Source organism: Manis javanica, chromosome 10 (genome assembly GCF_040802235.1).
Source record: "Manis javanica isolate MJ-LG chromosome 10, MJ_LKY, whole genome shotgun sequence".
NCBI classification, from domain to species: domain Eukaryota; kingdom Metazoa; phylum Chordata; class Mammalia; order Pholidota; family Manidae; genus Manis; species Manis javanica.
In genome coordinates this window covers 113,774,764-113,798,162 of record NC_133165.1, presented here as the reverse complement: position 1 = coordinate 113,798,162, position 23,399 = coordinate 113,774,764, and the positions used below count along the sequence as shown (strand labels likewise).

At 60.8% G+C, this 23,399-nt stretch overlaps 1 protein-coding gene across 6 annotated transcripts in view; it reads left to right on the top strand.

The window, feature by feature from the left end:
* Window positions 1-23,399, top strand: part of SCUBE1 (signal peptide, CUB domain and EGF like domain containing 1) — a 127,651-nt gene that overhangs the window by 79,307 nt on the left and 24,945 nt on the right. For all 6 annotated transcript variants that reach the window (XR_012121625.1, XM_073213989.1, XM_073213988.1 and 3 more), the window contains 4 exons: window positions 8,812-8,928; window positions 15,321-15,443; window positions 17,988-18,104; window positions 19,628-19,750. Coding sequence is in view for 5 of the 6 variants with exons in the window: in XM_073213989.1 (XP_073070090.1) it covers window positions 8,812-8,928; window positions 15,321-15,443; window positions 17,988-18,104; window positions 19,628-19,750 (480 nt within the window). In the remaining variant the exon portion in view is untranslated. The remainder of the gene's footprint in view (window positions 1-8,811; window positions 8,929-15,320; window positions 15,444-17,987; window positions 18,105-19,627; window positions 19,751-23,399) is intronic.

Below are 23,399 nucleotides of genomic sequence, written 5' to 3'. Positions count from 1 at the left end.
TTCCGGGGTCGGTGACAAGGACCTGCTGTGGCAGTGACCCGGCACAAGTGCCCCATCGCTCAGAGCGGCCCAAGGAGGCACCAAGGGGTCCTTCCCAGTGGCCCGCCCGCCTCTCAGGCTTTGTCTAAATGCCGCCTGGATGGTGGCAGGGCCCTCCCAACCTCCCAGTGACACGTCCGTCCCCCAGCCTGCCCCAGGCTCCGGGGGCCAGCGGCTCCCACCCAGCCGGTCCTCGCCCTGAACACAGGGGGCGAGCTCCTCACGCTGCCCCACCTCACTGGCTGCTGGGCACGCTCGACCCCCACGTGCTCCTTCTGGGCCTCAGCCCTCCCTGCTCCACCCCCTCCCTGGCCTGCTTTTACCCTCTCCTAGGCGCCCTGGCCCCTCAGGATTCGGTCCAAATGGGTCCCAAAGCCCTTCGGGATGTGGCCTCAATGCCCCTGCCACCTAACTGCCCCTCCCCAACACCCACTCCTGGTGTTTCTGCTGGTTGGCATGGCCCCCTTGCCCTGGCACACTCACCGGGGCCCTAGAGTGATCACACTGATGGTCTGATGTAGCCACAAATAGAAGGCACCCCAAAGAGCCCAGGGCATCCTTTTTCTCTAGTACAGTCCGCCGTGCACAGCCGTCAGAGGAGCCCCAGCATGTGGACACAGATGAAACGCCAGGCTCCTCAGTCACCCTGCCCGTCGGTCCCCCTCCCCAGCCACCCGGGCAGGTGGTGGGCCACAGCTTCTTACTGCCCTGCCCCTCAAGCCTACCCTTGCCTGCCTCTCAGCTTCTCTCTAGCCGGCCCCCACCAGGAGCAGGCCGGGCGGTGGCCGCAGACCAGGAGCCGGCAGCTGACTGGTGGGGGGGAAGTAGCCAGAGCTGAGGGCTCCCTGCGGCGAGGCTCCTGGTCTGTCCCAAAGAGGCTGGGAAGTCGCAGGTTGCTCAGCCAGGCTGCATCTTTGTTTTAAGAACTGTGCCTCTGTTCTTAGAGCAGAGACACTTGATTGGAGTTTTGCTACTGGGGACTCCCTTCCAGTCCGTTGCCCCGGCCCAGGCTCTAGAGCCAGACCTGGTTCCGTCCCGGCCCTGCAGTCACTCTGTCGTCAAGCTGGAGTTACCTCACATCTCCGAGCCTCAGTTTTCTCTCTTGCCAAAAGGGAGTTGTAGTTTCTACTCTGAAGCAGCTGGCATGAGACCCTTGAGATGTGGCACACGGCAGGTGCTTGAGCACATACCAGTCTTTGCTGCTTCTCCTTCCCAGCCCCTTGGCATTTACAAGGGCCCTCAGAATGGGCAGAATGAGCAGCACCAGGGCTGTGCAGGGAGCACAGCCTGTTGGCAAAGTCCAGGCCCTGCGGGGCCTGCCTGACCTTGCTCGGGTCATATATGGGCTGATGCCACAGAGAGGAGATCCGGAGAATCAGCAGGGTGGGCAAGCGCCTTGCAGAGGCCAGCCAGATGCCTGCGATCTGGACTGGAGAACAGAGGGCAGACGCAGGCTCCCAAGTGCCAGCTTCACCCTGCCCCAGTCCTGGCCCCAGGACATCCAAGCGTAGTGGGGGAGCGGGAGTGACTCGTCTGAAGGCCCCACCTGGCTGCGCACAGGTGCTGGGTGCTGCCTCCTCCGCCCCAGGCTGTCATCTATCCTGTCCTTTGCTCTGTCCCTGGCAGCCATCAGGAATCTAGAACAAGGCTGCCGCTCTATTGAGCAGCCTTCAGGCTAAGTTCCGACACATTTAATTGTTCCCAGAGGCCACTTCACAGCCAGAGTAAAGGCAGGAGTCAGCGGCCAGGAAGGGGCTTGCTGCCCCCTGCCCCTGCCATCCCTCTACTGTGCACCTCAGCCATCCTTTCGGGTGGACAGGAGGTTCAAGATCTTCCAACCAAGTGGAGAAATCTCCCAAGGTCTGCTCCTGTCGTTCACGGTCGGCCTCCTCTCCGTCCTCTGTCCCCACCCCGAGCTGCAGGCTACAGGGCACCGTCCCTCAGGCCCCAGGGTCCTGCTCTCGGAGCACGGGTGTGGAAACCCCACCCACCAGGCAGGCCCGTAAGAGGGCCTTGCCCCTCAAATCATGAGCCCAGGTGCCTCCGGAAGACTGTCCCACTAGCAAACGCTTACAGCAAATTCCCCTGAGCAGGGACGCATTTGCAGGCAGACGGAGCCCATGGGGCGGGGTGGGCCTCCAGGCCTGGTGCTCCACACAGTGGGGCCGGGGTCAGCAAAGGGCCCGGTGAGCCTCACAGCCAGCCGACTACAGGCTAAACAGGCAGAGCGCAGCACCCACCAAGGCTGCTGGGGAGCCAGGCCTGCCCTTGAGGGTCCCAGGCCAGGGTCTCTGCCCTTGGACATGACAGGGAGCAGGGCCAGGTACCGAGAGAGACCTCCTCTCCCACTCACCCTCACACCCAGGCCGGGGAGCTGCTCCCTTGTTGGGGCTGCAGTCCTGGCCTCCAGGGCTGCCCTGCCGCCTTCCCCACAGGCCCCACACCCGCCGTCACCATCACATCAGCCACCAGCACGTCCCCCGGGGCCCACTCCCCTCAGAGGCCTGGGCACTCCTGGGCGCAGCGCCCTGCCCGGTGCCCATCTCCGCATGCGGGTAAGTGCGCCCTCTGCAGACAGTTCTCAGGAGTAAGTGTCTGCCTAGCCAAGGCAGAGCAGGGGTGGCTGGGCAGAGGTGCAGAGGCAGGATGGTAGGAATAGGGCACTGGCACATGGCAGGCGGGGCTGAACCCCTGCTCCCCACTCACGGCTGAGTGGCTGGGAAAGCTGCTGCTTACCCCGACTGCCCCCACTTGCCAACGGGACTTCACGAGCAGAGCAGCCTCACTGCCCCAGCGTGATGAGGGGCCCAGGCCGGCTGACAGTGCCCATGACAGGCCACAGGAGACCAGAGCAGTAAGGGCCCCGGGGCCACCGTGAAAGGGCCCTAAGAAGGAGTGTGGCTTTTACCCCTAAGTGAAGGAGCCATGGAAGGCTCAGGAATTAGTTGGGGGAGGAGGGTCAGAGGTCAGAGTCCCCTGGCTGGGCCAGGAGAGCTGGTGGCTAACCCCTCTTCACAGCTGGCTTCAGCTGATCCTAGCAGCAGATGGGCAGTGGGCCAGCCCTGACCGAGGCCTTCATAGGGACAGGGCAATGTGTGGGCTGGCAGGGTCACGGGATCAGAGCCTCTGGGGGGTGGGGCCGGACGCCTGCCCTGTGGGAGCCACAGCGACCCCCTGGGCACAGCACCGGAAACACCTCCACCCAGAGAGGCGCAGCTCCTTTCCCAAGGCCCCACCCTTCCAGTGCCCATGACCCGCACTGTTGCTGGGAGACTCACAGGCCCCCTGTGCTGTTGGGTGCATCTCGGGCACCCTCGCCTCCAGGCCTGGCATGAGGCAGGGGCTTGGTCGCCTCACCACACCTCACTCCTCAAGGTCTGCAGAGTCTGGTTCACCCATCCAGTCATTCAGCAGAAATCACACCTCTGCTGGCCCTGACGGGGTGCGGGGTCCCCCTGACTCAGCTCTGTCCAGTGAGTGGTCACTGAGGGAGACCACCGCATGAGCAGAGCCCAGGGCCCAGAGAGCTCTGGAAGGGCCCCCGGGGGAATGCAGGAGGCTGGGCTAAGGCACCCGTCCTGGGGGACCCGCAGAGCCCATGCTAGGTGTGATGGGGCCGGACAAGCACCCAGGCTCCTGGGAAAGAGGCTAGGTTTGGCCCGATTCTGTCTCCCCTGATAAACCCTGAGCCCCTGAGGCCTGGGGTGGGGCAGGTTCATCCCTAGCTTCTCTTCAATGGCCACCCAGCACCAGGCAGTTGTTCCCACCTGTCGCGTGGACAGAGGAGTGAACCCACCTGCTGCCCCAATGGGCTGAGGCCGGCCTGCCCTGAGCAGGAGCACAGAAAATCACCGTCGGATGGACCGGCAACTGACGTGGGCCCTGGAGCTCCTCATGCGGAGCTTCTAAGAAATGGCACCAACAGTGAGCATGTGGCCACAATTAGGAGAACTTACAAAGTGCTGTCACGTCCACATTCTGTCTGGGCGTTGCAAGAATCACATGGTAAATATCATCTCCACATTGCACACCAGGAAACTCAGACTCCAAGAAATAAGGGGGCTTGCCCGAGCCCACAGGGCCAGAAACGAGACCCAGTTTTCTGACATGGTGGCTCACGTTTTACCCACTACTTGTGACTCAGACAGTCCTCCATGGGCCTTGCAGGACCTCACCCCAGACCTAGGGTGGTGCAAGCAGGCAGTACCAACTCAAAGGGCATCCTGCCATCAGACCCCACTGTGGCCCCGCCCTGGCTGGGCTACACGGCAGGTCCAGTTGAGCGGCTGGCCTCCCGCACTCCACATCTGTTCTGCCTTCTGGGTCCAGTGCGTCTCACAGGGCCTCACCCAAAGCAGGAATCCCCCAGGGAAAAGACCAAAGCCTGGTCTTGTAACACATCTGGGGTTTTCCCACCTGCTGAAAAGGGGTTCGATCCCAGACCCTTTCCCTCTTTAGACCCCATGCCTAACCTTCCCGCTTTGCCAGGCCGGCCGTGTTGGGGGAGGAGGCTGGGCACCATGGGCACACATCTCGGCCTCCTCCAGCCACCCGCTCTGCTGCCCACCTTGATGGGCCCTGAGGATGCCCGCTGAAGGTTTGGCTCTCAGGCCTGGCCTGGGTGGCTCATCTACCTGGAGTCTCCCAGTCTTGGGTGCAGATACCAGCTCCCGCTTGCAGATGGGTGGCCCAAGGCTTCAAGGTGCAGGCCCCACGCAGCCCAGCTGGTTGAGGGCTCTGCGGTCTTGATCTTGAAATTCTGAACAATTTCTGAACAAGGGCCTTTCATTTATCTTTCACATTGGGTCCCAGAAATTATGTAGCTGATCCTGCCTGGACAAGTCACTCAACTTCTCTGAGCCTCAGTTTCTCTGCCTGCAAAGGAGTCCCCCTTCTAGTTCTGAGAAAGTGCTTTGTCAGCTAGAGAAGGCTGTGCCCTGGGAGGTTTCATTCCCCTGGTCTCTGCAGGTGGAGAAGATGCCTTTAGGAAGACCCGGTAGCTCTCTCAGAGGGGCAGGCTCAGGTGAGACAGGGCCCAAAGGAAAGGCTTTGGATTGCCAGGGCAGCCCTCGGGGGCTCGGTCCCCGTAGCAGTGTGTGCTCCGAGCTGGGGTGTGGCGTCACAGGGCAGGCCTGCAGAGCCACGCTTGCCCCGAGGCCCAGCAGCTGGCCCCTGGGAGGGAGTGGAAGGTGGGTTAGAGCCCAGAGCCCTCTCCCCCCACCTCCCCCAGGCCAGAGACTCCGCGGCTGCAGGCCCCAGCCCACATTTGCTGTTTGCATCTGGGGTGATCACGTAGCCCAGAGAGAAGACAGGCAGTCTGGTTCCTGAACCTGAAACAGCAGTGGCCTCACAGCAGGCCTGGATGGCCTCTGGTCCTGGGGAACACAGAGGTAAAGCTGCTCTTTGAGGTGCTCAGAGATGGGGACCGAGGACAGCGGCCCAGGCTGGTCACCATCCCAGGCAAGAAGCCCCCTCACAGCATCCAGCAGCCGCTGTCTGGAAACTCCCAGGGACAAAGCTCAGTCCCGCCCAAGCCAGCCTGTCCCATCATTGCAGGTATCAGTCCCTGCCACCCACTGCAGCCCTTCCCATACATCTCACACTGTACCATGTACATCTGCTGACCTCAGAACAATCCAGCCAAAGGAGGCGGGACAGAAACTACCGGCCCCGTGTTCTTGGGGGCGCTGGGGATCCAGACAGGTGCCGTCACCTACCCAGGGCCCCCAGCTAGGGCAGCTGGGAGGACAGGCTGACTGCCAGTTGCTCACTAGGCTTGGCTCCCCCCACCCGGCACAGGGCCTGCAGAGAAGGCCCTTGGCAAGTGTTGGCCCTTGGCGTTATTATGTGAGGCTAAGGCACTGGCTCCCCAGAGTGAGGCAGTGGCTGGAGGAAAGGGACCACTGGGAGGCCGAGAAAGTCACATAGAAGGTCACTGGTGGCCTGGCCCCGACCAGCAGCAACATGAGAGCAGGGCCAGATGCAAAGGCAGTAGCCAGATCGGGCCCTGGGCCCCAGCAGGGAGGGGGGCGTCCTAGGGTGTGTCCTTGGGGCCTTTCAGGGTAGCGCTCATGGAGACAGGGGCACTGGAAGAGCAGCAGCCAGGGAAGGAGATGGAGAGTCAAGTGCGTGCTTGGCCTCATGGGGCCCTGGGCTGGTGCGGCTGGATGTGGGGTTTCGAGGCTGTCGAGTGGGTTGGAGTTAGACCCAGAGGGTCCCACCAGCGCTGCCACTTACCAGCAGCACAGCCCTGGCAGGTTCTGAGCTCTCTGCACCAGTTCCTCGCCGGGGGGTGGAGGGTGCAGAAGCCACCCCAGAGCTGCTGTGAGTGGGCACTGTGAGGCCCGGAGGGCTGAGCCAGGCCTAGCGCAGTTGACCTGCCATAGGAGTTATGGGGCAGGGCAGGCAGCACCCAAGAACAACCCACAGGGGCCCAGAGCCCCTCACTCAAAGCCTGAAGTTGAGGCCCCATGCACTGGTGCCACACAGGAGGCTAAAGGTGTGCAGCGTGCCGGGGAGAGGCCTGCACTAAGGGTCCGGAGAGTGGGTGACCTAGCAGGCAGAGGTCCCCTCTGCTCTGAAGGGCCAAATTCTGAGTCCCATTGGGCTCCAGAGACAGGAAGAGCTAAGACCCCTAGAGCCTATTTGGCCAGTCCATCTCTCAGGTGCACAGCCCCCAGTGCCCATGCCATGCCCCATCTCCACCACCACAGAGAGGCTCCGTGGCCATCCTGCTGTCACCACGTAAGGCCACCCAGCTGGGCCCCAGCCCGAGTGCTTGACACCAGCTGCTGCCCGCCACTCCCCACACCTTTCCAAGGCCAGAGCCTTAATTACCTGCACCTGGGAAAGTGCCACATTCTCTGCCGCCTCCAGAGAGGGGCTGCCCCACATGAAAGGCTGAAAAGGCACTTGGGGGTATCCACTGGCTCTTTGACGTGGGGGTGGCAGGTGGGGTTTCCCTCTCTGGCTGTACCCTCAGGAGGGGAAACTACCATTTGTTGAGTAACTGCTACATGCCAGGCCCCAGACCAGGTGCTGCTGAGCAGGGGGTTGATCCCGCCTCAGCCCTGGGAGGGAAGGCACCAAGTGTGGGTGCTAAGGCCCAGCCCCCAGGGTGGCCCACCCAGTCACTCAGTGAGTGACAGAGTGACAGAGGCAGGGTTCACAGCCTGGCCTGCCCGGCTCCAGTGCACAGTCCAGTGGGCAGAGGGGCATGAGTGGGCTGTAGCCCATTCAGGGCTTGGCCTGTGCTGGCACAGTGGCCACCCTGCACAGGCAGAGAGGGTAGGAGCCTTCTTTCTGTGTCACAGACGTAGTCTTTGAGCTGGGCCTTGAACCACGAGCAGGCAGGGGGCTCACAAAAACCGCCCACACCCACTGGAAGGCTAGGGTTAGTGGAGACCCCGCGGGACCAGCCAAGGAGAGCCGGGGCAAGCAGACTCGCCCGCGGCAGTGCAGCGGCCCAGCCTAACAGAGCGGAGACAGCCTCGAGAAGGGCCCTTGGGGCCCTCCTCCCCTGCATTCAGGGCACTGAGCACCACCCCACCATGGCTGCCCCGCAGATTTGCAGAGATGCACACGCACACATGTGAGGGAAAGATTTCCTCCTCCCCTGCCTCACCCACCCCCACGACCTGAAGTTCAAAGGAACGGCATCTTGGATTTGGTCTGAGTAGCAGCAGGGACTCCTGGCCACTGGGGTATGTGTTCACTCAGTCATCACTCCTGCAGTCATCCCGAAATCCCGGAGAGCCGAAGGCAGCTTGCAGGAATCCGGACACCACAGAGGCACAGGCAGAATGAACTGGTTTGGGACACCCTCTAGGGAAAAGGCCCACCAGGGCCAGGTTCCCAGGAGAAGCCAAGGTTGGCAGGCAGGGGGCTTCAGGTTATAAAATTTGGGGGCTCTTGTCTCTTCACTTCCTGGCAGCAGAGCAGAGGGAATGCCACTCAGGCACAGCTGCCACAAGAGCAGAGCATGCCAGATGCTCAGGGGAAGCCCAGGCGGGAAGGCTCAGAGGCCCGGCCGGGGCCCCTCCGTGAGCCAGCCACCTGTGCCCTGGCGACCCGGCGCTGCCAGCCCCTTCTCCAGGCCTGGGGAGGATCACTCTCACCACACAACGGGCTCAGTGACCTAGGTTACACCCGAGCCACTCTAGCCCCTTTGAATTTGCAAAAGAAAAAAAGCACTAGGCAAGCTTCAAGTGGACAAGAACCAGACGCCTGTGGCTGATGGTTCAGTGAGAACAGATGTTGGGCTGAGAGCCTGTTGAGGTGATGGATGGTGCATGGGCTCTGGGAGCCTCCCCTCAGGACTCCACGGCCAGGATCACAAGCCATTCTATGCTGAAATGAGTTTGGGAGCCCCAGTTACCCCCTGTGTGGGTTTGGAGTCCAGGTGCAGGCAGGGCCAGGGTTTAGGAATCTGGCCCCGGGCAGTTAAGTACCAGCCAGGCTGACCTCAGCACCGGCCCCCAGTAGTGGTGCGACCCTGATGGCAGTATCCTTTGCACAGGTAGGGCCTCGTGTCATTTACAGTTTTCCCATCCATCACCATCACCGTGGAGCCTCAGCAGCAGCCCCATAGGAATGGTATCCTCCCATTTCACAGATGGGGAGCCTGAGGCTCAGAGAAGCCCCACAGCTAGAGGGTGTCAGAGGCAGGACTGGAACTCAGGTCCCTGTCTCAGGAGATGCCCCCATGGGTGGGGAAAGCTGTTAGCTTCTGCTGCAGGAGACTGAGCGCCTCTTGTCTCTCTCCCTCCCCAGAGACATGTGCAGTCAATAACGGAGGCTGTGACCGGACATGCAAGGACACGGCCACCGGCGTGCGGTGCAGCTGCCCTGTCGGATTCACGCTGCAGCCCGATGGAAAGACATGCAAAGGTCAGTGCGGAGCCCCGCTGACGCAGGCCCACCTCACTCGCTGGCCCAGGCAGTGCCAGCAGGAGCACCGTCTGCGTGGTTGGGCTGGTGTGGGGCCCGGTGTGACTGCGGGGGCAAGGACAGTCAGCAGGCACCGGCACCTCTGAGAGGAGGGCAGGTCTGCACCAGTGCTCCCAGCACGTGTTTCTGCTGTATGTGGTTCCTGGACACAAAACAGGGTTCTGATATCAAAGAACTCAGCTGCACACTGGGTTAAAGAAACAGGCGTCTTTACTGCGGGACTTCCTAGGCCGTCGGTGGTCCACTGCAGCTCCCGGGTGGGAGCTGGGGGACTGTTGCCTCCCCTTAGTTGTGGCCTCTTGCAGAGCTGCAGAGCTGGGGTGACAGCATGGTGCAGGGCAGTTTGGGAAATGCAGGTCTGCTTATACTGGGACAGGATAGGCTTCTTGTCATGGCTAGAAAAATGTGGACACTCTGTGTCCTTGTCACTGGAGGAGTGAAAGTAGGGGTGCTCTCAACTGAAGGACTTGGGGGGCAGAAAGATCTCTGTGAGCAATTAGCAAAGGTGGAATTGGGAGCACCAGGGAATCCTCGCACTTGAAGAGATGCAGAGATGGGCCCCTCTGCCGGCTGCTGGAAGTGAGAGAAGGCAGAGCTTTCTCTCCCCACTCGTTCTCTGGCTCACCCCACCGAGTTCTAGACGGCCCCCAGGAGAGCTTGTGACACTGGGGTCCCTGAGGAAGCAGGGAGCCAGAGCTGACTGAGCTCCAGAGACTGAAGGGGCCGGCCCTGCAGCCACTGGCAAAGGAACCTGAGGCAGGATGGCCCCTGGGCGGGGAGTCAGGGCCCGACACCGAAGCCCCTGCCAAGGGCTGGAGCGCAGCCCGCCCCGCTCCCACCAGCCCCGCACCCGCCCTCAGCGGGCAGACCGCAAGGACGGAGGGCTTAACCTTCCAAAGGCCAGGGGGTGAGAACACTGGCAGCAGAGGCCTAGGGTGATTTCTGCCCAAGGTGGGCTTTTTACGCTTGTAAAAGTAGACGGCCTATGACTTCTTCCTGGACACTTTGCTAGGAAGAGCCTGGGGATTATTAGTAGAAATAAAAGGTCTTCCGCCTGTTTATTTGAAAATAAAGCCCTTCTGTAGCCTCCGCTGAGCCCATTCAGAGCTGAGGTATGCTGCCCACCTGCCCTGCGGGTGGCATCTGAGGCCTCACCACAGGGACGCGATGGCAAGAGGCTGGCCAGGGGTCCACCACGGTCCAGGCCACCCTCACAGCCCAGCTGTGTCACAGCAGGCCCGGCTACTTGCCCTTGGAAGCAGGACGGAAGAGGGTAGACCCAGGCCTCTCTGCTGCCCTCTGAGGCACAGAGCTGACCCAGGACCAGGGACCGGGCGGCTAATTTCCTGAGGTGAGGCTGGGAGCTCACCAAGGGGAGGCCATCTGTCTCAGCCAGGAAGGGGCCTCGGCAGTCCCACAGCCCAAGAGGAGCGTCTGAGGGCGCTCCGACTCCTGCCCTCTGCCTGCCCCTGGTGGCCCATACCAGGGGGGCTGTTACTGAGGGGAGCAGTCCACGCAGCCCCTGGCACACCAGTCCAAGTCCCCCACTGTGTCTCCCACGCCTCCTCTTGAAGCAGTCGGGCCCTTTAAGCAGGCCTGTCCCTGCCCGGCCCCTGCCTTTGGCCAGAGCCTCCCACTCCCACTGCTCTGGAGCCGGGGCGCCCTCTTGTTCACGTGTACCAGATGGGTTTGGGGGCTCCCATGCCAGGTGCTGGGGAGAGTTGAGTGACACAGATACTCCCTGTGCCCCAGTAGATCTGCTACTGAGTGCAGAAGACACATTTTCGTTTTGTAAAACCAAGATAAACGTGTATCACAGCCTGCCTGGTGCTGGATAGGGAAGTACAGTAACTGCAGGAGAACCAGGACCGGGGCCCACCCGAGCTTGGGTGGGGACGTCAGCTGCTGTGCGGGGAGCTGGGTTCAAGGGCCCGAGGGCGGCCAGTGTGCCCAGGCCCAGGGCGGTGCGGGGAGGCTGGGCCAGCTGCCGCAGGGCCTGTGGGCTGGGGGAGGAAACGGCCCTTCCTTCCGGCCTTGACAAGGCCCCAAACGCTGTTGGGCAGGGGCAGCACAGGCCCCGGTTTACATTTTGAGGTGACCCTGGCCACTGTCTGGAGGGGGGTCTCTGGGCAGGGCCTGGAGGAGCAGTGAGGCAGCTGCTGCTGTGACCCAGGCTCGCGGTGACAGTGGCTTGGACCAAGGGGTGGCAGTGGATGTGAACAAGAACAGTCTGGATATGGTCATAAATATTAGAATGTAAGGATTGTGGGACTAGTCCGGAACCACATACTGTGACCAACATAACATGTTCAAATCAAGGAAGCCTGGAAACCAACACCGACCGCCAGGCCCCAGGGTTTGCTGTCGTAGAGCCCTGTCCAGCTGGGGAGGTGCGCGTCGGATGCCGGGGCTCGGCAGAGGAAGCCAGCCGGGGATTCCTGGCAGACTGAGGCCCTAGCCCTGGGGTTTTAGCTCTGCAGCCAGCATGCACGCCCTGGTCTTGGCAGAGGCCCAGAGGAGAGATCAAAGGAGTGATTTCAAAGGCTCAGTGTTTTCTGGAAGCTAAGAAGTCATTGTCAAGCAAGACCGATGGCTGGAGGGTAGAGGTAACGAAGGTCTCGGAAAATCCAGAGCTGAAAACGCCAGGCAGATGGGGATCAAGTGAGCAAGTGGAAGCAGGTGTGGGAAAGGGGGTAGTTCTGCCTAAAACGTGGGCGCCGCGGGACCGTCTGGAGGGCTTGTCCCAAGCCCGTGTTTGTTTCACGGGAGTGCGCACGGCCCGGCCCCGTCTCAAGGCTCCCTGCTCGGTACCGGGAGGTGGGCAGCTCGCTGACTGGCCCTTCAGGGAGGAGGGAGGTCAGGGGCCCCCGCTGCGTGAGCTGGAGCCTGGCTTTCCTCAGAGACACCAGCCCCTCCTCCTGCCTCCTTCCAGAACGGTCTGCGAGAAGCCCACCTACCACCCGTTTCCTCTCCCCCCTCGCCGCCCTGCCCAGCAGCCTGCCCTCCCCACTGGGCCGCCCTGGTGACGCCTGCCCACTCTCCCAGGGCCTCTCGCTCCCACCCCGGGTTGCCAGGCTGGGCCTCCTCAGGGGGACGGGCAGGGGGGAGCAGGCACCATTGTCCTACTGTGTGTCCCTACAGCTGAGCCCTCCCCCACCCCCAGCACTGGCCGATGCACCCGACTGCCCCGCTCGATGGCCCAAGACCCCCCCCTTCTCTCAGCCGCCCGGTCTCATCCTTTGACCCCCTCACCCATCCATTCACTCAGAGGCCACTCCTGGGCAGTCTCTCTGTGCAGGCCTCATGCTGGCCTCTGGGACTCCACACAGGAGCCTAGTACTGAGGGCAGGGCCCGGGACAAGGGGGCAGCTGACTCTGGAAGGAACATCAGGGGAGATGTCCCAGAGGGGCAGTTGTTCCCGGGGGCAGGGCAGGGCGGGGGCTGCCCCAGGTGGAGCGGCCCAAGTCTGGGCTTCCAGGGTGGACGCCAGGCACACAGAAAGAGGAGGACCGAGCAGCCAGGACGGAAAGGGCCGTGAGCCTCCAAGAAGGGGCTGGGCCTTTAGTCCTGGGACAACGAGGAAGTGTAAATGGGCAGGACGCTGCTGGCCACCTGCTGGGGGACAGTGACACAGTAGAGAAGGAGGGGAGTCTGAGGGGGCAGGAAGGGGAGAAAGGGGCAGGGACTGCTCCCCTGGGGGCTCATCAGAATGGAGGTCAAGGGGCTGTGGGAGCCCGGCGCCCTCATTGCATCCTGGACTAGAGAGGAGCAGGCAACCCCCTCTCTGCCCCGAGGCAGCCCGCTGCACCAGCCCAGGCCTCAAGCAACAAACGTGCCTCCCCCATGTGTCTGGTTGCTATGACAGCCCCTTAACTGACAGGCCCAGGTGGGCCCAGGGATGGGGTGGGGGGTTCCAGAGGCCTGAGGCATTCCTAAGGCGGCAAGCCCCATGGGCACGTTCGGTCTTCCAGCGACGCTGCGGGAGGGCCTGGCAGCAGCCCAGCTTGCAGGTGGGATGTTAGGCTCAGAGAGGTGCCTTTCCCTGCCCAAGGCCATACAGCTGGCAGGGACAGAGCTGAGATGGGTCTCTCATCCCAGAGGCTTCTAGCTATTTAGAAACTCCCCATCTTCCTGTAACCCCAGGGGAGGGGACAACAGAGGCGCCTGAGCCTCCTCCCCAGGCAGGCCCTCCCTGGGCTTTCCATGGGCTTTGTCTGGAGCTGCCGGGCCAGCGTGAACTCATGGACTGTGATGGCCCAGCTGGGCTCCTGTGTGCAGCCGTGACCTCCTCTGTAAAGGGGGCGATCTTGTCCCCAGTTGCTTTGACACCTTGCCGGCAAGGCTTGGCCTGGTTGCCATCGTGAGGGGAGCAGTACAGTGACCACTAGAGAATTCTGCCCCTTCCTGGCAGGTGGGCTCTTCCTGAGGCAGCTTTTTCCTGAAGCACAGACTTCTGAACGTGTGCCCAGTTCCCAGTGCTGAGAAGCCACCGTTTGCGGTGATCATCTCACTGAGCACGCACAGAGACCTACTACGGGCGGATAGGTGAAGTCCCCCGCCCACACGCGCAGAGCTGGGGGGTCACAGCCCGCTCTGCTTCGCTGTCCACACCCCAGCTGCCTTGCTTAGTGGGGACCACTTCCCACCTTCCTGGTGCCAAAGTCACCAGAACTGCAACCAGAATAGGTCTTTTGCGGTGTTGGTGCCTCCGGGAGGCCAGCGACGGCAGGAGGTGCAGGGGCACACCCCAAGCCCACGCCCACCCGGGCCCCACAGGGAGCAGGCCTGGGGCTCCCCGCCAGACCGGCTGTGCTGTTCCCCTCCCAGAGGCTCCGAGAATTGCCCATGGGGGACCCTGAACTTGCTCTCCTTAAAACCGCCTTTTCCTAACATGCTTGACCACAGACCTGGTTTTTATTTTGCTGTTGGGGAACATTCTGTGCGAACACTGCTTTAGGACTCCCTGGCAGATATTTGAGGAAGAGATGTGAGCAGTGTGGTGAGGGACTCGGCAAGATCGGAGTTGCCAGGACAGGACCAGGGCTTAGTAAAAGGGGGCAGATGACCTTGCTCGGGCCGGTCACACGGGCTCAGCGGGTGCTGGAATCTGTTAGCAGCCCTGCTGCAAGGTGGCTGGTGGCCCCCAAGGAGAAGCCCTTCCTGTCTTCCCCACTAGGAGGGCCTCTGCCACCCCTCCCTTCTTGCCACCCCACCCTCCAAATCAGGGTGAGAACACCTTCCTGAAAGTCTCCTGCTTCTGCTAATCGTGGGTCATGTCTAGGAGGTGGTGACCAGATGGGCAGTCTGGGCATTGGGGACCAAGAGGAACCTTGGAGTGAGAAGAGACACTTCGAGGGAAGGGTCCCTGATGGCACAGTCTGCCCAGCTGGCCTGGAACACAGGAGCAAAGCCCAGAAGAGCAGAGCGGGTGGGGGCAGGAGGGAGCTTAGAGGGCTCAGGGAGATGCTGGTGATGCAGCAGACAGCAGGCCGTGCTCTGAGGGGAAGAGCTCCCTGTCCCTGGAGCTGTGCAAGCAGGGGCCAGGGGCAGGTTTTCTTGGAAGGGTGGTTGCTGCATGGGGTTGGGCCAGATGACCTTCAGGGTGCGGCCACAACTCCTTCGAAGCTGGATGAAGAAGCCGCTCAGACCCACAGGTGTGGAGTGGGTGGGTGGCAGGGAGAACCAGAGCGGGGGGTCAGCCGGGCCCAGGGCTCCCCAGCCTCCGGCTGCCTGCCGCAGCCTCCCAGGCCCGTTTCTGCCTCTCTAAGCTTCAGTGCCCATAAGTAAGACAGGAGCAGCGAGCCACTCTTCAGGGCGTCGCCTCAGTGCTACGGGGCGCCGGCGCCTCAGGAAACTCACCTCATTCAGTCTCCCAGCGCTCTTCCAAGCAGGTGCGCTCGGACCCCTGCCTTGCGGACGGGAGCCAAGGCTCAGTGCCCAGCGGCTTGCCCTGGTCCCAGCCATGGGGAAGCAGCGTGCCTGCTCCGGGCAGCCCTGCCCTCCAGGCTGCCTCCCTGGCTGCGCGGAGGAAAGGACGTGGTGGAAGTCCTCGTCCCTGTTGTCCCGTCCGGCACCGCAGACGTCAGTTCCTCCCCACTCCCCGCCATGAATGCCAGCTTCACCAAGTCCTGGCAGGAAGCAGAGTAGCCGGGTCATGCCACCTTCTCCTGTCCCCCGATCCCTATGCTTGGCTGGGGGAACTGAGGCCAGCCCTGGGCAGCGGGTGGCAGGCAAGACAGGGAAGGGCCGGTGCTGGGCTGTCGACCCCCACAGTGCAACCCCTACCCGAACCCGTTCTCCTCAGCTCGCCCCACCTGCTTGGCTTCCGCAGACATCAACGAATGCCTGGTCAACAACGGAGGCTGCGACCATTTCTGCCGCAACACCGTGGGCAGCTTCGAGTGTGGCTGCCGGAAAGGCTACAAGCTGCTGACAGACGAGCGGACGTGCCAGGGTGAGCTCCTGCCCCCGGCGGCCCGGGCCAGGACATCCCATCCTCATCGGGTCCCTTCCCCTCCTGGGCTTATCCAGGCTCCAGAGAGACGTGACGGGGTGGGGTTTGTCCAGCCTGCCGGCTGGCCTGACAACACCAAGGTGGCTTTTCCCCTGCCAGCTCCTGCTCCAGCCCTCCCTGGCACCCCCGTCCTTTAACACTCCAGGGGCTCTCTGGATGCAGTCCAACCTGTCCCTTATAGCTGGGGGACAGGTCCAAAGAGGGTCAGCCCGTGTCCCAGGTGGCACAGCGGCTTGGGGGCAGAGCTCTGCAGCTCCATCCTGTCCTTCCCCTTCTGGTGGCCCCCAGGCCCCTTCAGTGGCTTTGGAAGTGGAATGCCTCCACCTGGTGGAAGGCCTGGCACACTGCAGGTGCCCTCCCAGGGCCCTTCCTCTCCCCCCGGGTCCCCAGGCACCTGCAAGAAGCAGGGCTGGTGGGAGGACAGGTCTCAGCAGAAGCCAAGAACCACAGCCCAGGGGAAGTCCAGCAGACGTCAGGATGCAGCGAGAGCCCAGAGGAGGGGTAGTGGAGAGTGAGTCCAGAAAGGCTTCCTGGGGGAGGGACATTGGCCAAATGTTTGAAGAATGAATAGGCATTTGCCAAGAGGACCCAGGGAGGTAAATCCTCCCAGGAAGTGGTACTGTTGGGCTTAGGGGGCTTGGAGGACCACAAGGAACCCTGTGGGGCCAGATGAGACCACTGAGGAGACAGGGGGCCCTGTGGAAGTGCAGAGGGAGGGGCCCAGGTGTCCTGCACGGCCGGGGTACAGCTCAATTCCATCAGTGGTCGCTCTGCAGCCATCTGGTCATTTCATTTCCATGGCATTCCGTTACTTGCAGGCTGCAGATAGCTGAGTCTGGCTATGGGACTTGCAGCTTTGCCTGTTAATGCAGCTCAGAGGCTGGCCCTGGGGTGGCACAAGACCCTGAGGGGCGAGGCACGTGCTCCCTCAAGTCCCGCGAGGAAAGCGAGAGCAGGAATGCTGGTGAGGGAAGGCCCAGCGCCAGCCCATGCAGGGGCTCATGGTGGGACCCAAGCCAGTCGCTTCCCCTCCTGGGCTCAACCCCTTCACCCCTGGACGGGCATCCTGGCTGGTCTCCCTCTCAGCGGGAGGTCCACTTGGAGCACGGCATCTGTCTGGGTGCCCACCAAGGCTCCTCCGCACGTCAGCTCGGGTTCCCCGTCTGCTTTGCCGCCTTCTGCGGAGAGCTGAGGGCAGACCCTTGGTCTTGCATCCCCAGCTCCCCGCAAGAGAGGTGGGCAGCTGCCGAGGGGAGGGCGATGGCATGTCTGCCCCTGGGCTCTGCCAAGTCCCCACCTCCCTCCAGGCCCTCCTCCCCGAGGCCCTGGGGCTCTGACCTTCCCATCCCTGCTCCAGCACCACCCCGGGCTCTTCAGCTCCAGCAGGGAGGGGTTTAAGCTCCTTTGCTTGGCACTCAGGGCCCTTGTGTTGGGGACCGCAGATACTATCCCAGTCCCCAAGCACCACACAGTCCCCTGAGCAGCCCCTGCTGCCACCTGCTAGCCTTTGCCTCAAGTGCCCTCTCCCAGTCTCAGTCCTTCATTCAAAGCTAGCCCCCTCCTTCACGGTCTAGCCCAGTGCCACAAGCACCAGGAGATCTCCCCAGATCCTGCCCAGGGGAGTCACATCCTCCTTGGAGCACCACAGTGTGACTCTTTCCTTGTGCTAGTATCATTACAGGCACCCCTGTACTATGATCATGTGTGTGGTCACATGAGCTAATACATTCAAAGAATAAGCTCCAACTACAGCGTCCATGGCAATGTAGGTCAGTGTCTGCTTTGCCCTCAGGAGTCCCCATCAACTACCCCATGGGAGTCATCTTCCTCAGAATTTATGACTGGGTGGACTTGTCCCCTGTGAGCACATGGTTCATTTCCTCCTCTCCAGCAATAAGTGTTCTGTGGCCCTTCCTCTTTCCCTTTCACCCTGGCTGCCAGGAAGCTCAATCAAACCACATTCTATCAAGGCTACTTTGTTATCCCTTATAGGTAGCATATCCCCCCTTTCTGTTTGTGCTATTTTCCTTATTAAGAGGCATTGTGGGGTGATAGGAAAGCATACTTTGGTCAGCATCCAAGAGGCCTGGGTTCATGTTGCAGCTCAGCTGCTTCCTCAGGCAAGCAAACCCCTGTCAGTCTCCTGCAGGTGTGGATTAAATACCCATCCTAATCACATTTGGATGTGAGAAACTGAAATGGCAGAGGCTCATGATGACCCCTTGTATTTCTATAAACATTTCTACCCTGCCCACATCCAGCAAAGATGTGAGGTGGCTTGTGACCCAGAAACATGAGGTTAATGGAGATGAAATGGAAAATCAAGTGACGACAAGAAGTCTGACATTTACCCATCAACTGTGCACTGAGACCCCGTCCCAGGGACTGTCTATGCACAGATGCACATCGAGTGACTGAGTGACAGGCCGTGCCCGTCCACCTCAGCCTGAAATTCCTGCCCCCCTTGTCCCCTGTGCCGCACAGACACTGACGAGTGCTCCTTCGAGCGGACCTGCGACCACATCTGCATCAACTCCCCCGGCAGCTTCCAGTGCCTGTGCCACCGCGGCTACACACTCTACGGGACAACCCACTGCGGAGGTCTGCAGCCCACCCACCAGGGCCACCTTCCCCCCGAGGCACGCGCCTGGCCACACGGCCACCTATACTGCACCCCACACCCCAGCTCTGACCTCAGCTCTGCCAGGCCAGGGAGGGGCCTCAGCAAGCCTGGGACTGGTGGGCAGGGGGCTCAGCCAAGGGCAAGGGGGAAGGAAGCAGCAGGCATCCGCTGGATACCAAGCCTCAGCCAGGTTGTGGGCATAGGCCTGGAAAAAGCAGTTACGGGGGAGCCCCGTCCAGAGGGGGGAGTGGCTGCTACACAGAGAATCCCTCAGACCACTCATTCCAGTGCGAGAGGTGACAGCAAAGAAAGACAGAGTATGGAGATACTGGGGGACCCTAAAAGAGAAGTATTGGGTCAAAATGAGGGGAAGCATGCCAGCGGGAGCCATATGTGCAAAGGCACTGAGGCAGAGGGAGCACCGAGGGCCCAAGAAGCAACTGGTGCAGCCAGAGCCCCCAGGAGAGGCGAAGCGTGGTGGGAGATGCGGGGGGTGAGGCTCTGCAGGCCCCTGAGGGGACTCGGGGTTTTACTCCCAGTGCAGTGGCAGACCACTGGAAGGTGGAAGCAGGGGTGTGACGTGGCCAAGTTCACGTAACAAGATTGCTCCAGCTGCCAGGGCACCAGTGGGGAGACAGCCCCCAAGTGAGAGCCACCGGAGCTCGGGCAGAATGGGTGGGGATGCAGAGGAGGGAAGGTTCTAGACGCACGTAGGAGCTGCGGAGGATGGGACTCGGAGATGTAGAGGCATCACAGGTGGAGAAGGTGGGGAAGCCGAGAATGGCCCCAAAGTCCTGGGTGTCTCTTCCTTTCCTGTGACCTGGGGTAGCCACACTCCCCCTGCCTGGTGGCTGTGATCAGGCACAGCTGGTGATGGTGGGTGGCTCCTGGGGGGGCTGCGGATTCTTCTGGAAGGGCTCCCAAAAACCTGGGCACCAGCTTCCCTGGGCCCGCCACTCCCGTGTGCTGGTGGCCCCAGCGCTCCAGTGTGGATGCGGCCCAGCCCTTTGTCCCCGTCTCCACGGGTGCGTTTGGTCTCCGGTGGTCAGAGGAGGAAGGGCCTTGAGCTGACTTCTTTCGCCCTGGTGCCTGTAGTACAAGAGGGGAAACATGCCGGGAAGGGACTTGTCCAAAGTCCCACAGCGAGACAAGGCCCCATGATCTCTGGGCCAGAGCTCAGACATGCCCACGACCTGACTGGAACTTACATTTTGTGCCACTTCCCCACTGTCCTCCTCGTCTGGGAGCAGCTGCTTGAGTCCAGCAAACCCCTGAGGTTCCCGGGGGAGGGATGTGTCTCGGTGCCGCGTGTGCATGTGTGTATGTGTGATGTGTGTGACGTGTGCAGCCGCATGTCTGCATCCGATGACAGTATCAGGCTGGGGTCAGCGGTGGGGTGCTTGGCCCTCTCACCCACGTGGGCCCTGTCTGCTGGCCCCGAGGTGTGGCCTGGGCTGCCGGCCCAGCCTCGCTCCTGTCTCATGCCTCCCTGTGCTTCCAGATGTAGACGAGTGCAGCATGAGCAATGGGAGCTGCGGCCATGGCTGCGTCAACACCAAGGGCAGCTACGAGTGTGTCTGCCCCACAGGGAGCTGGCTGCACTGGAACCAGAAGGACTGTGTGGGTGAGGGCCTTGCGGCACTGGCCCCCAGCCCCCCGGGGCCCGGGCCCCTTCCCTCGGGCCGGGGGGTCACATGGCGGGTGTTGCTGGGATGCGGCTAATGGAAATGAGGGCGCACAGAAGAAGAGGGACACGGGTGGGAGAACCCCTGGTGTCAGCTGGAGGCACAGAAGTGGGCCCGTGGGGGCATGGGGCATGGAGGTGGAGACTCGGGGTCAAGGCTGTGGGCTTAGCAGCCGCTGGAGGCTTAGAGGGCTGGTGACGTGGGGTACAGCACATCAGAGCCTGGACCCGGCAGCACCTGGGTCTTTGCAAAGCCACCACCTGCCTGGTTGTCAACCCCACAATGTCTGGGGGCTGTTGGTTTTGGGGGAGCTCCTAAAGAGCTCATCAGGGTTCACATACCTTCTGGCATGCTCTGGGTGCTTGGGGTGCCTCTAGGATGAGTTCTGCACAGTCCCCCACATTCACCGGTTCCACACTGTGTGTCAGGCCCATTCTGGGTGCTGGGGCTGTGTCCTTGACACGGCTCAGGCCCTTGCCCCGCCGCTGTCTGGCATCCCAGGGCAGCCGCAGCGGGCCTCTAGTCTAAGTCAGAATGCCTGTCCGCCCAGACCTCCATGACTCCCCGCACAGAAGCAAAGCCAGGTTCTTGGAATGGCTGAAGGGCACTCCACCCTGGTCTGACCGCCTCCTACCCTCCCCCTCATTCACCCTGTGCCAGTCACTGACCTGGGTGCAGTCCTTCCCCACAGCCCGGCCTGCGTGGGCTCCTCTCTGGGCCGGGGGCTCCTCGCTCCCATAGGCATCTGCTCTGTGAGGCCTTCCCTGGCCCGGAACCCAGAGCAACAACCCGCCTGCCTCTGCGCAACCCCCCACCCCCCTGCCCCCTTTGCTGTCCAGCCTTCTCTTCCTCCCATCGCACTTCCCACCACCAGCCATGACATATACCTGGCATACCCCTGTTGGGTTTTGTCTGTCTGGCCTCCCCGGAATGTACGCTGTCCACAGCTGAGCAGGGGTTTTGTGCCTGTCACGTTCGTTGCTGTATCCCCAGCACCCAGGACAGAGTCTGGCAACTGTAGACGCTCCATAAATATTCATTGAACAAATGAATGCAGGTGTCAAAGAATGGATACCGTACCTGTAGTCAAAAGGCTATTTTTCTTACTACTTTGCTGTTCAGAAAGTCTTGGTAAGCAAAGCAAACCTCTGGTGTTGTCTGGAGTTGTGGGGAAGAGCCTGTTAGGGCTGTGCTGGTTTGAGGAAGGATCAGGTGTGTCTGCCTAGGAGCCTGGCTTGCCCTGGGTCCTGGGAAGAATGATCCCTCGGTGAGTCTGCTGCCAGTCGGCTGACTGCCCAAGCCTGAGGCTGTCGTCAGTTCACCCATCAGCAGGGCTGTGCTAGGTCTGTCACTAACTTGTTAGCAGAGCTATCGGACTAACAGGCTTTCTCGACGGGTATGGGGGTGGGGGGCTGTTCGCAGTCCCCCTCTTGGTCACCCGTCCCTCAGTCAGAGCTGCAGGAGAGGCCACCGGGGCTTGCCCCACCTTCACCGCTGCCACCGGCCCTCCGTGAAGCCGTCAGGGGAGGTCTGGTGATCAAGCCACAAGCAGTGTAACATCCCGTTTTGCTTCTAAGTCGTCTGCTGGGACTGTGGTGACTACATGGAAGAGCTGACATTCCGGACAGTAGAGCCTGGAATGACTGAGAGAAGCAAGTGTGACTGAAGGGGTTGCTGGAGGTCCTGGAAGGCCCTCCGGAGCCCTGATCCGGGAGTGCCCAGGGCTGACCAAGAACCTGGGCCCAGCAACTCCCCAGGCCCCTCAGTATTCAGGCGGCCTTCTCTTACAGCCTTGGTGTGTATTCCCTACCCCACCTCTGCTGTGAATCCAGGTTCAAAATGAAGTGTGGCAGAGGCTCAGAGTCCCCCCCCAAGGCCCTGCTATTACTCATGACTAGCTCACTAGAAAGTCAGACTGGTCTGTCACGCCCCCACACCATGCCATTGGCTGTGGCATTTACTCTACCACCCAAAGTGAGGGGCAGAGTTTTGATGACCTATCCAAGTCCCACAGACGGGAACAATAGCCTCCGCGGTCTGCCGCACCAGGTATCATGTCCCTCAGCGGGGCGCTGTACCCGCAGGTGCTTTGCAGGAAGGCATGGCTCACTGAGGGTAATGGGTGGGCATTCACATGAACCACCTAGTAGCCTCTCTGGGCAGTTAGCTGTGGCCCCAGGGTGGCACTGATGAGCCAGATTTCCACATAAGAGATGGGACCAACCTCAGCGGAGCTGCAGGTATGTTGTCTGTGGGCGGCACTGTGCTGAGCTGTCAGAGACATTGCAAGACAGGGAATCTCCTCCCCATGAAAGGGCGTTTTCCTTTTTCAAGTATTGTCTACAAAGAACACCGTAATTAATAAGGTTTGCAGAACATACTTAATACCATTTTTCAATATTGGCTTCCCCAGCAATAGTTTGAAAGAACGGATTTAAAGAATTAGGGTGGTGGTTATCCCTAGTAAGACCTGGATCTAGGTGAGTCTTTATTTGTCAGGGAAACATGACAGGATGAATCAGAAGTATGTGATCTTAACTGTGTAGGGGGGATACGTGACCTAAAGAATAAAGAGCATGGGCACCAGTAGCATGTGGACACAGTGGCCGCAGGCCTCTAGGCGAATTTAGTCCAGTGGCCTTACAGGCAAGAGCTGTCTGCTCGTGTGGTCACCTGCCTGTTCGGAGGATCTTGGTTAACAGTCAATTTCTGTGAACTGTCTTCTTCCAGGGGGGTCTTCAGAGAACCTCAGTTTAAGACCTCTAAAGGATGACTTCATAGTAAATTCTGAAAAATTCGTTTCTATTTTTCCAAAAGATTAGGGGTAACAAGACAGTGAATTTCTGAGTCATGTATGAATGACTTGCCCAGTAAAATGTTTGCACATAATACTAAATATGGAAGGTGGAATGTCCCCAGTAAGGAGCACAAAGTCTAATAACATTCGAGCTCCTGTGAGCGCTGTTGATCTTGTCAACAAGAGGCAGCTTCGTTTCATCCAGGAAGTGAAAGTGCTGTTACTCAGGTGTGTTCATGACCCAGGAAGTCCCTTTGGAGACACTCAGAGGGCGCCTTAGGGTTCCCTTCCAGTCTCTGTCCCGTCCTTACTCAGGCGTGTGTACGTTACTGATGAGCCATGAGCTGGTCAATCCCCCTGCTACTCTGCACAAGTTTGTTGCCACCGCGGCCCACTGTCACAGCTGGTTTGCCCCTTCTGGGGTGAGTGGTTTTGGGGAAGGGGTTAGCAAACACCCCTGTGAGCTGGACTGGTGCTCCCCGTGGCTGCCCTGGCTTCCCGGGCTCCTGACAGATCTCACAACGTGGTCGTTCCCCCTGCTCCTTTTCAGAATAGGAGACCAACCACAGTGCCTGAGCTGGAGTCCTTGGGCATCTCCACGGATGTGCCGCTCTGAACTAAAGGAAGGCCTCGCCTGAGGACCGTAGTCAGAGCGGCCTGTTTAGCACTGTTCCCACTCCCTGTAACGTCCATCTCTTCTGCCGAGGACCTCTGTGTTTCGGTCACAGGCCCCCATCATTTTCAATGCTTTCCAAAGTGGAATGCAGTCACTCTCAGTGTACACATTTAAC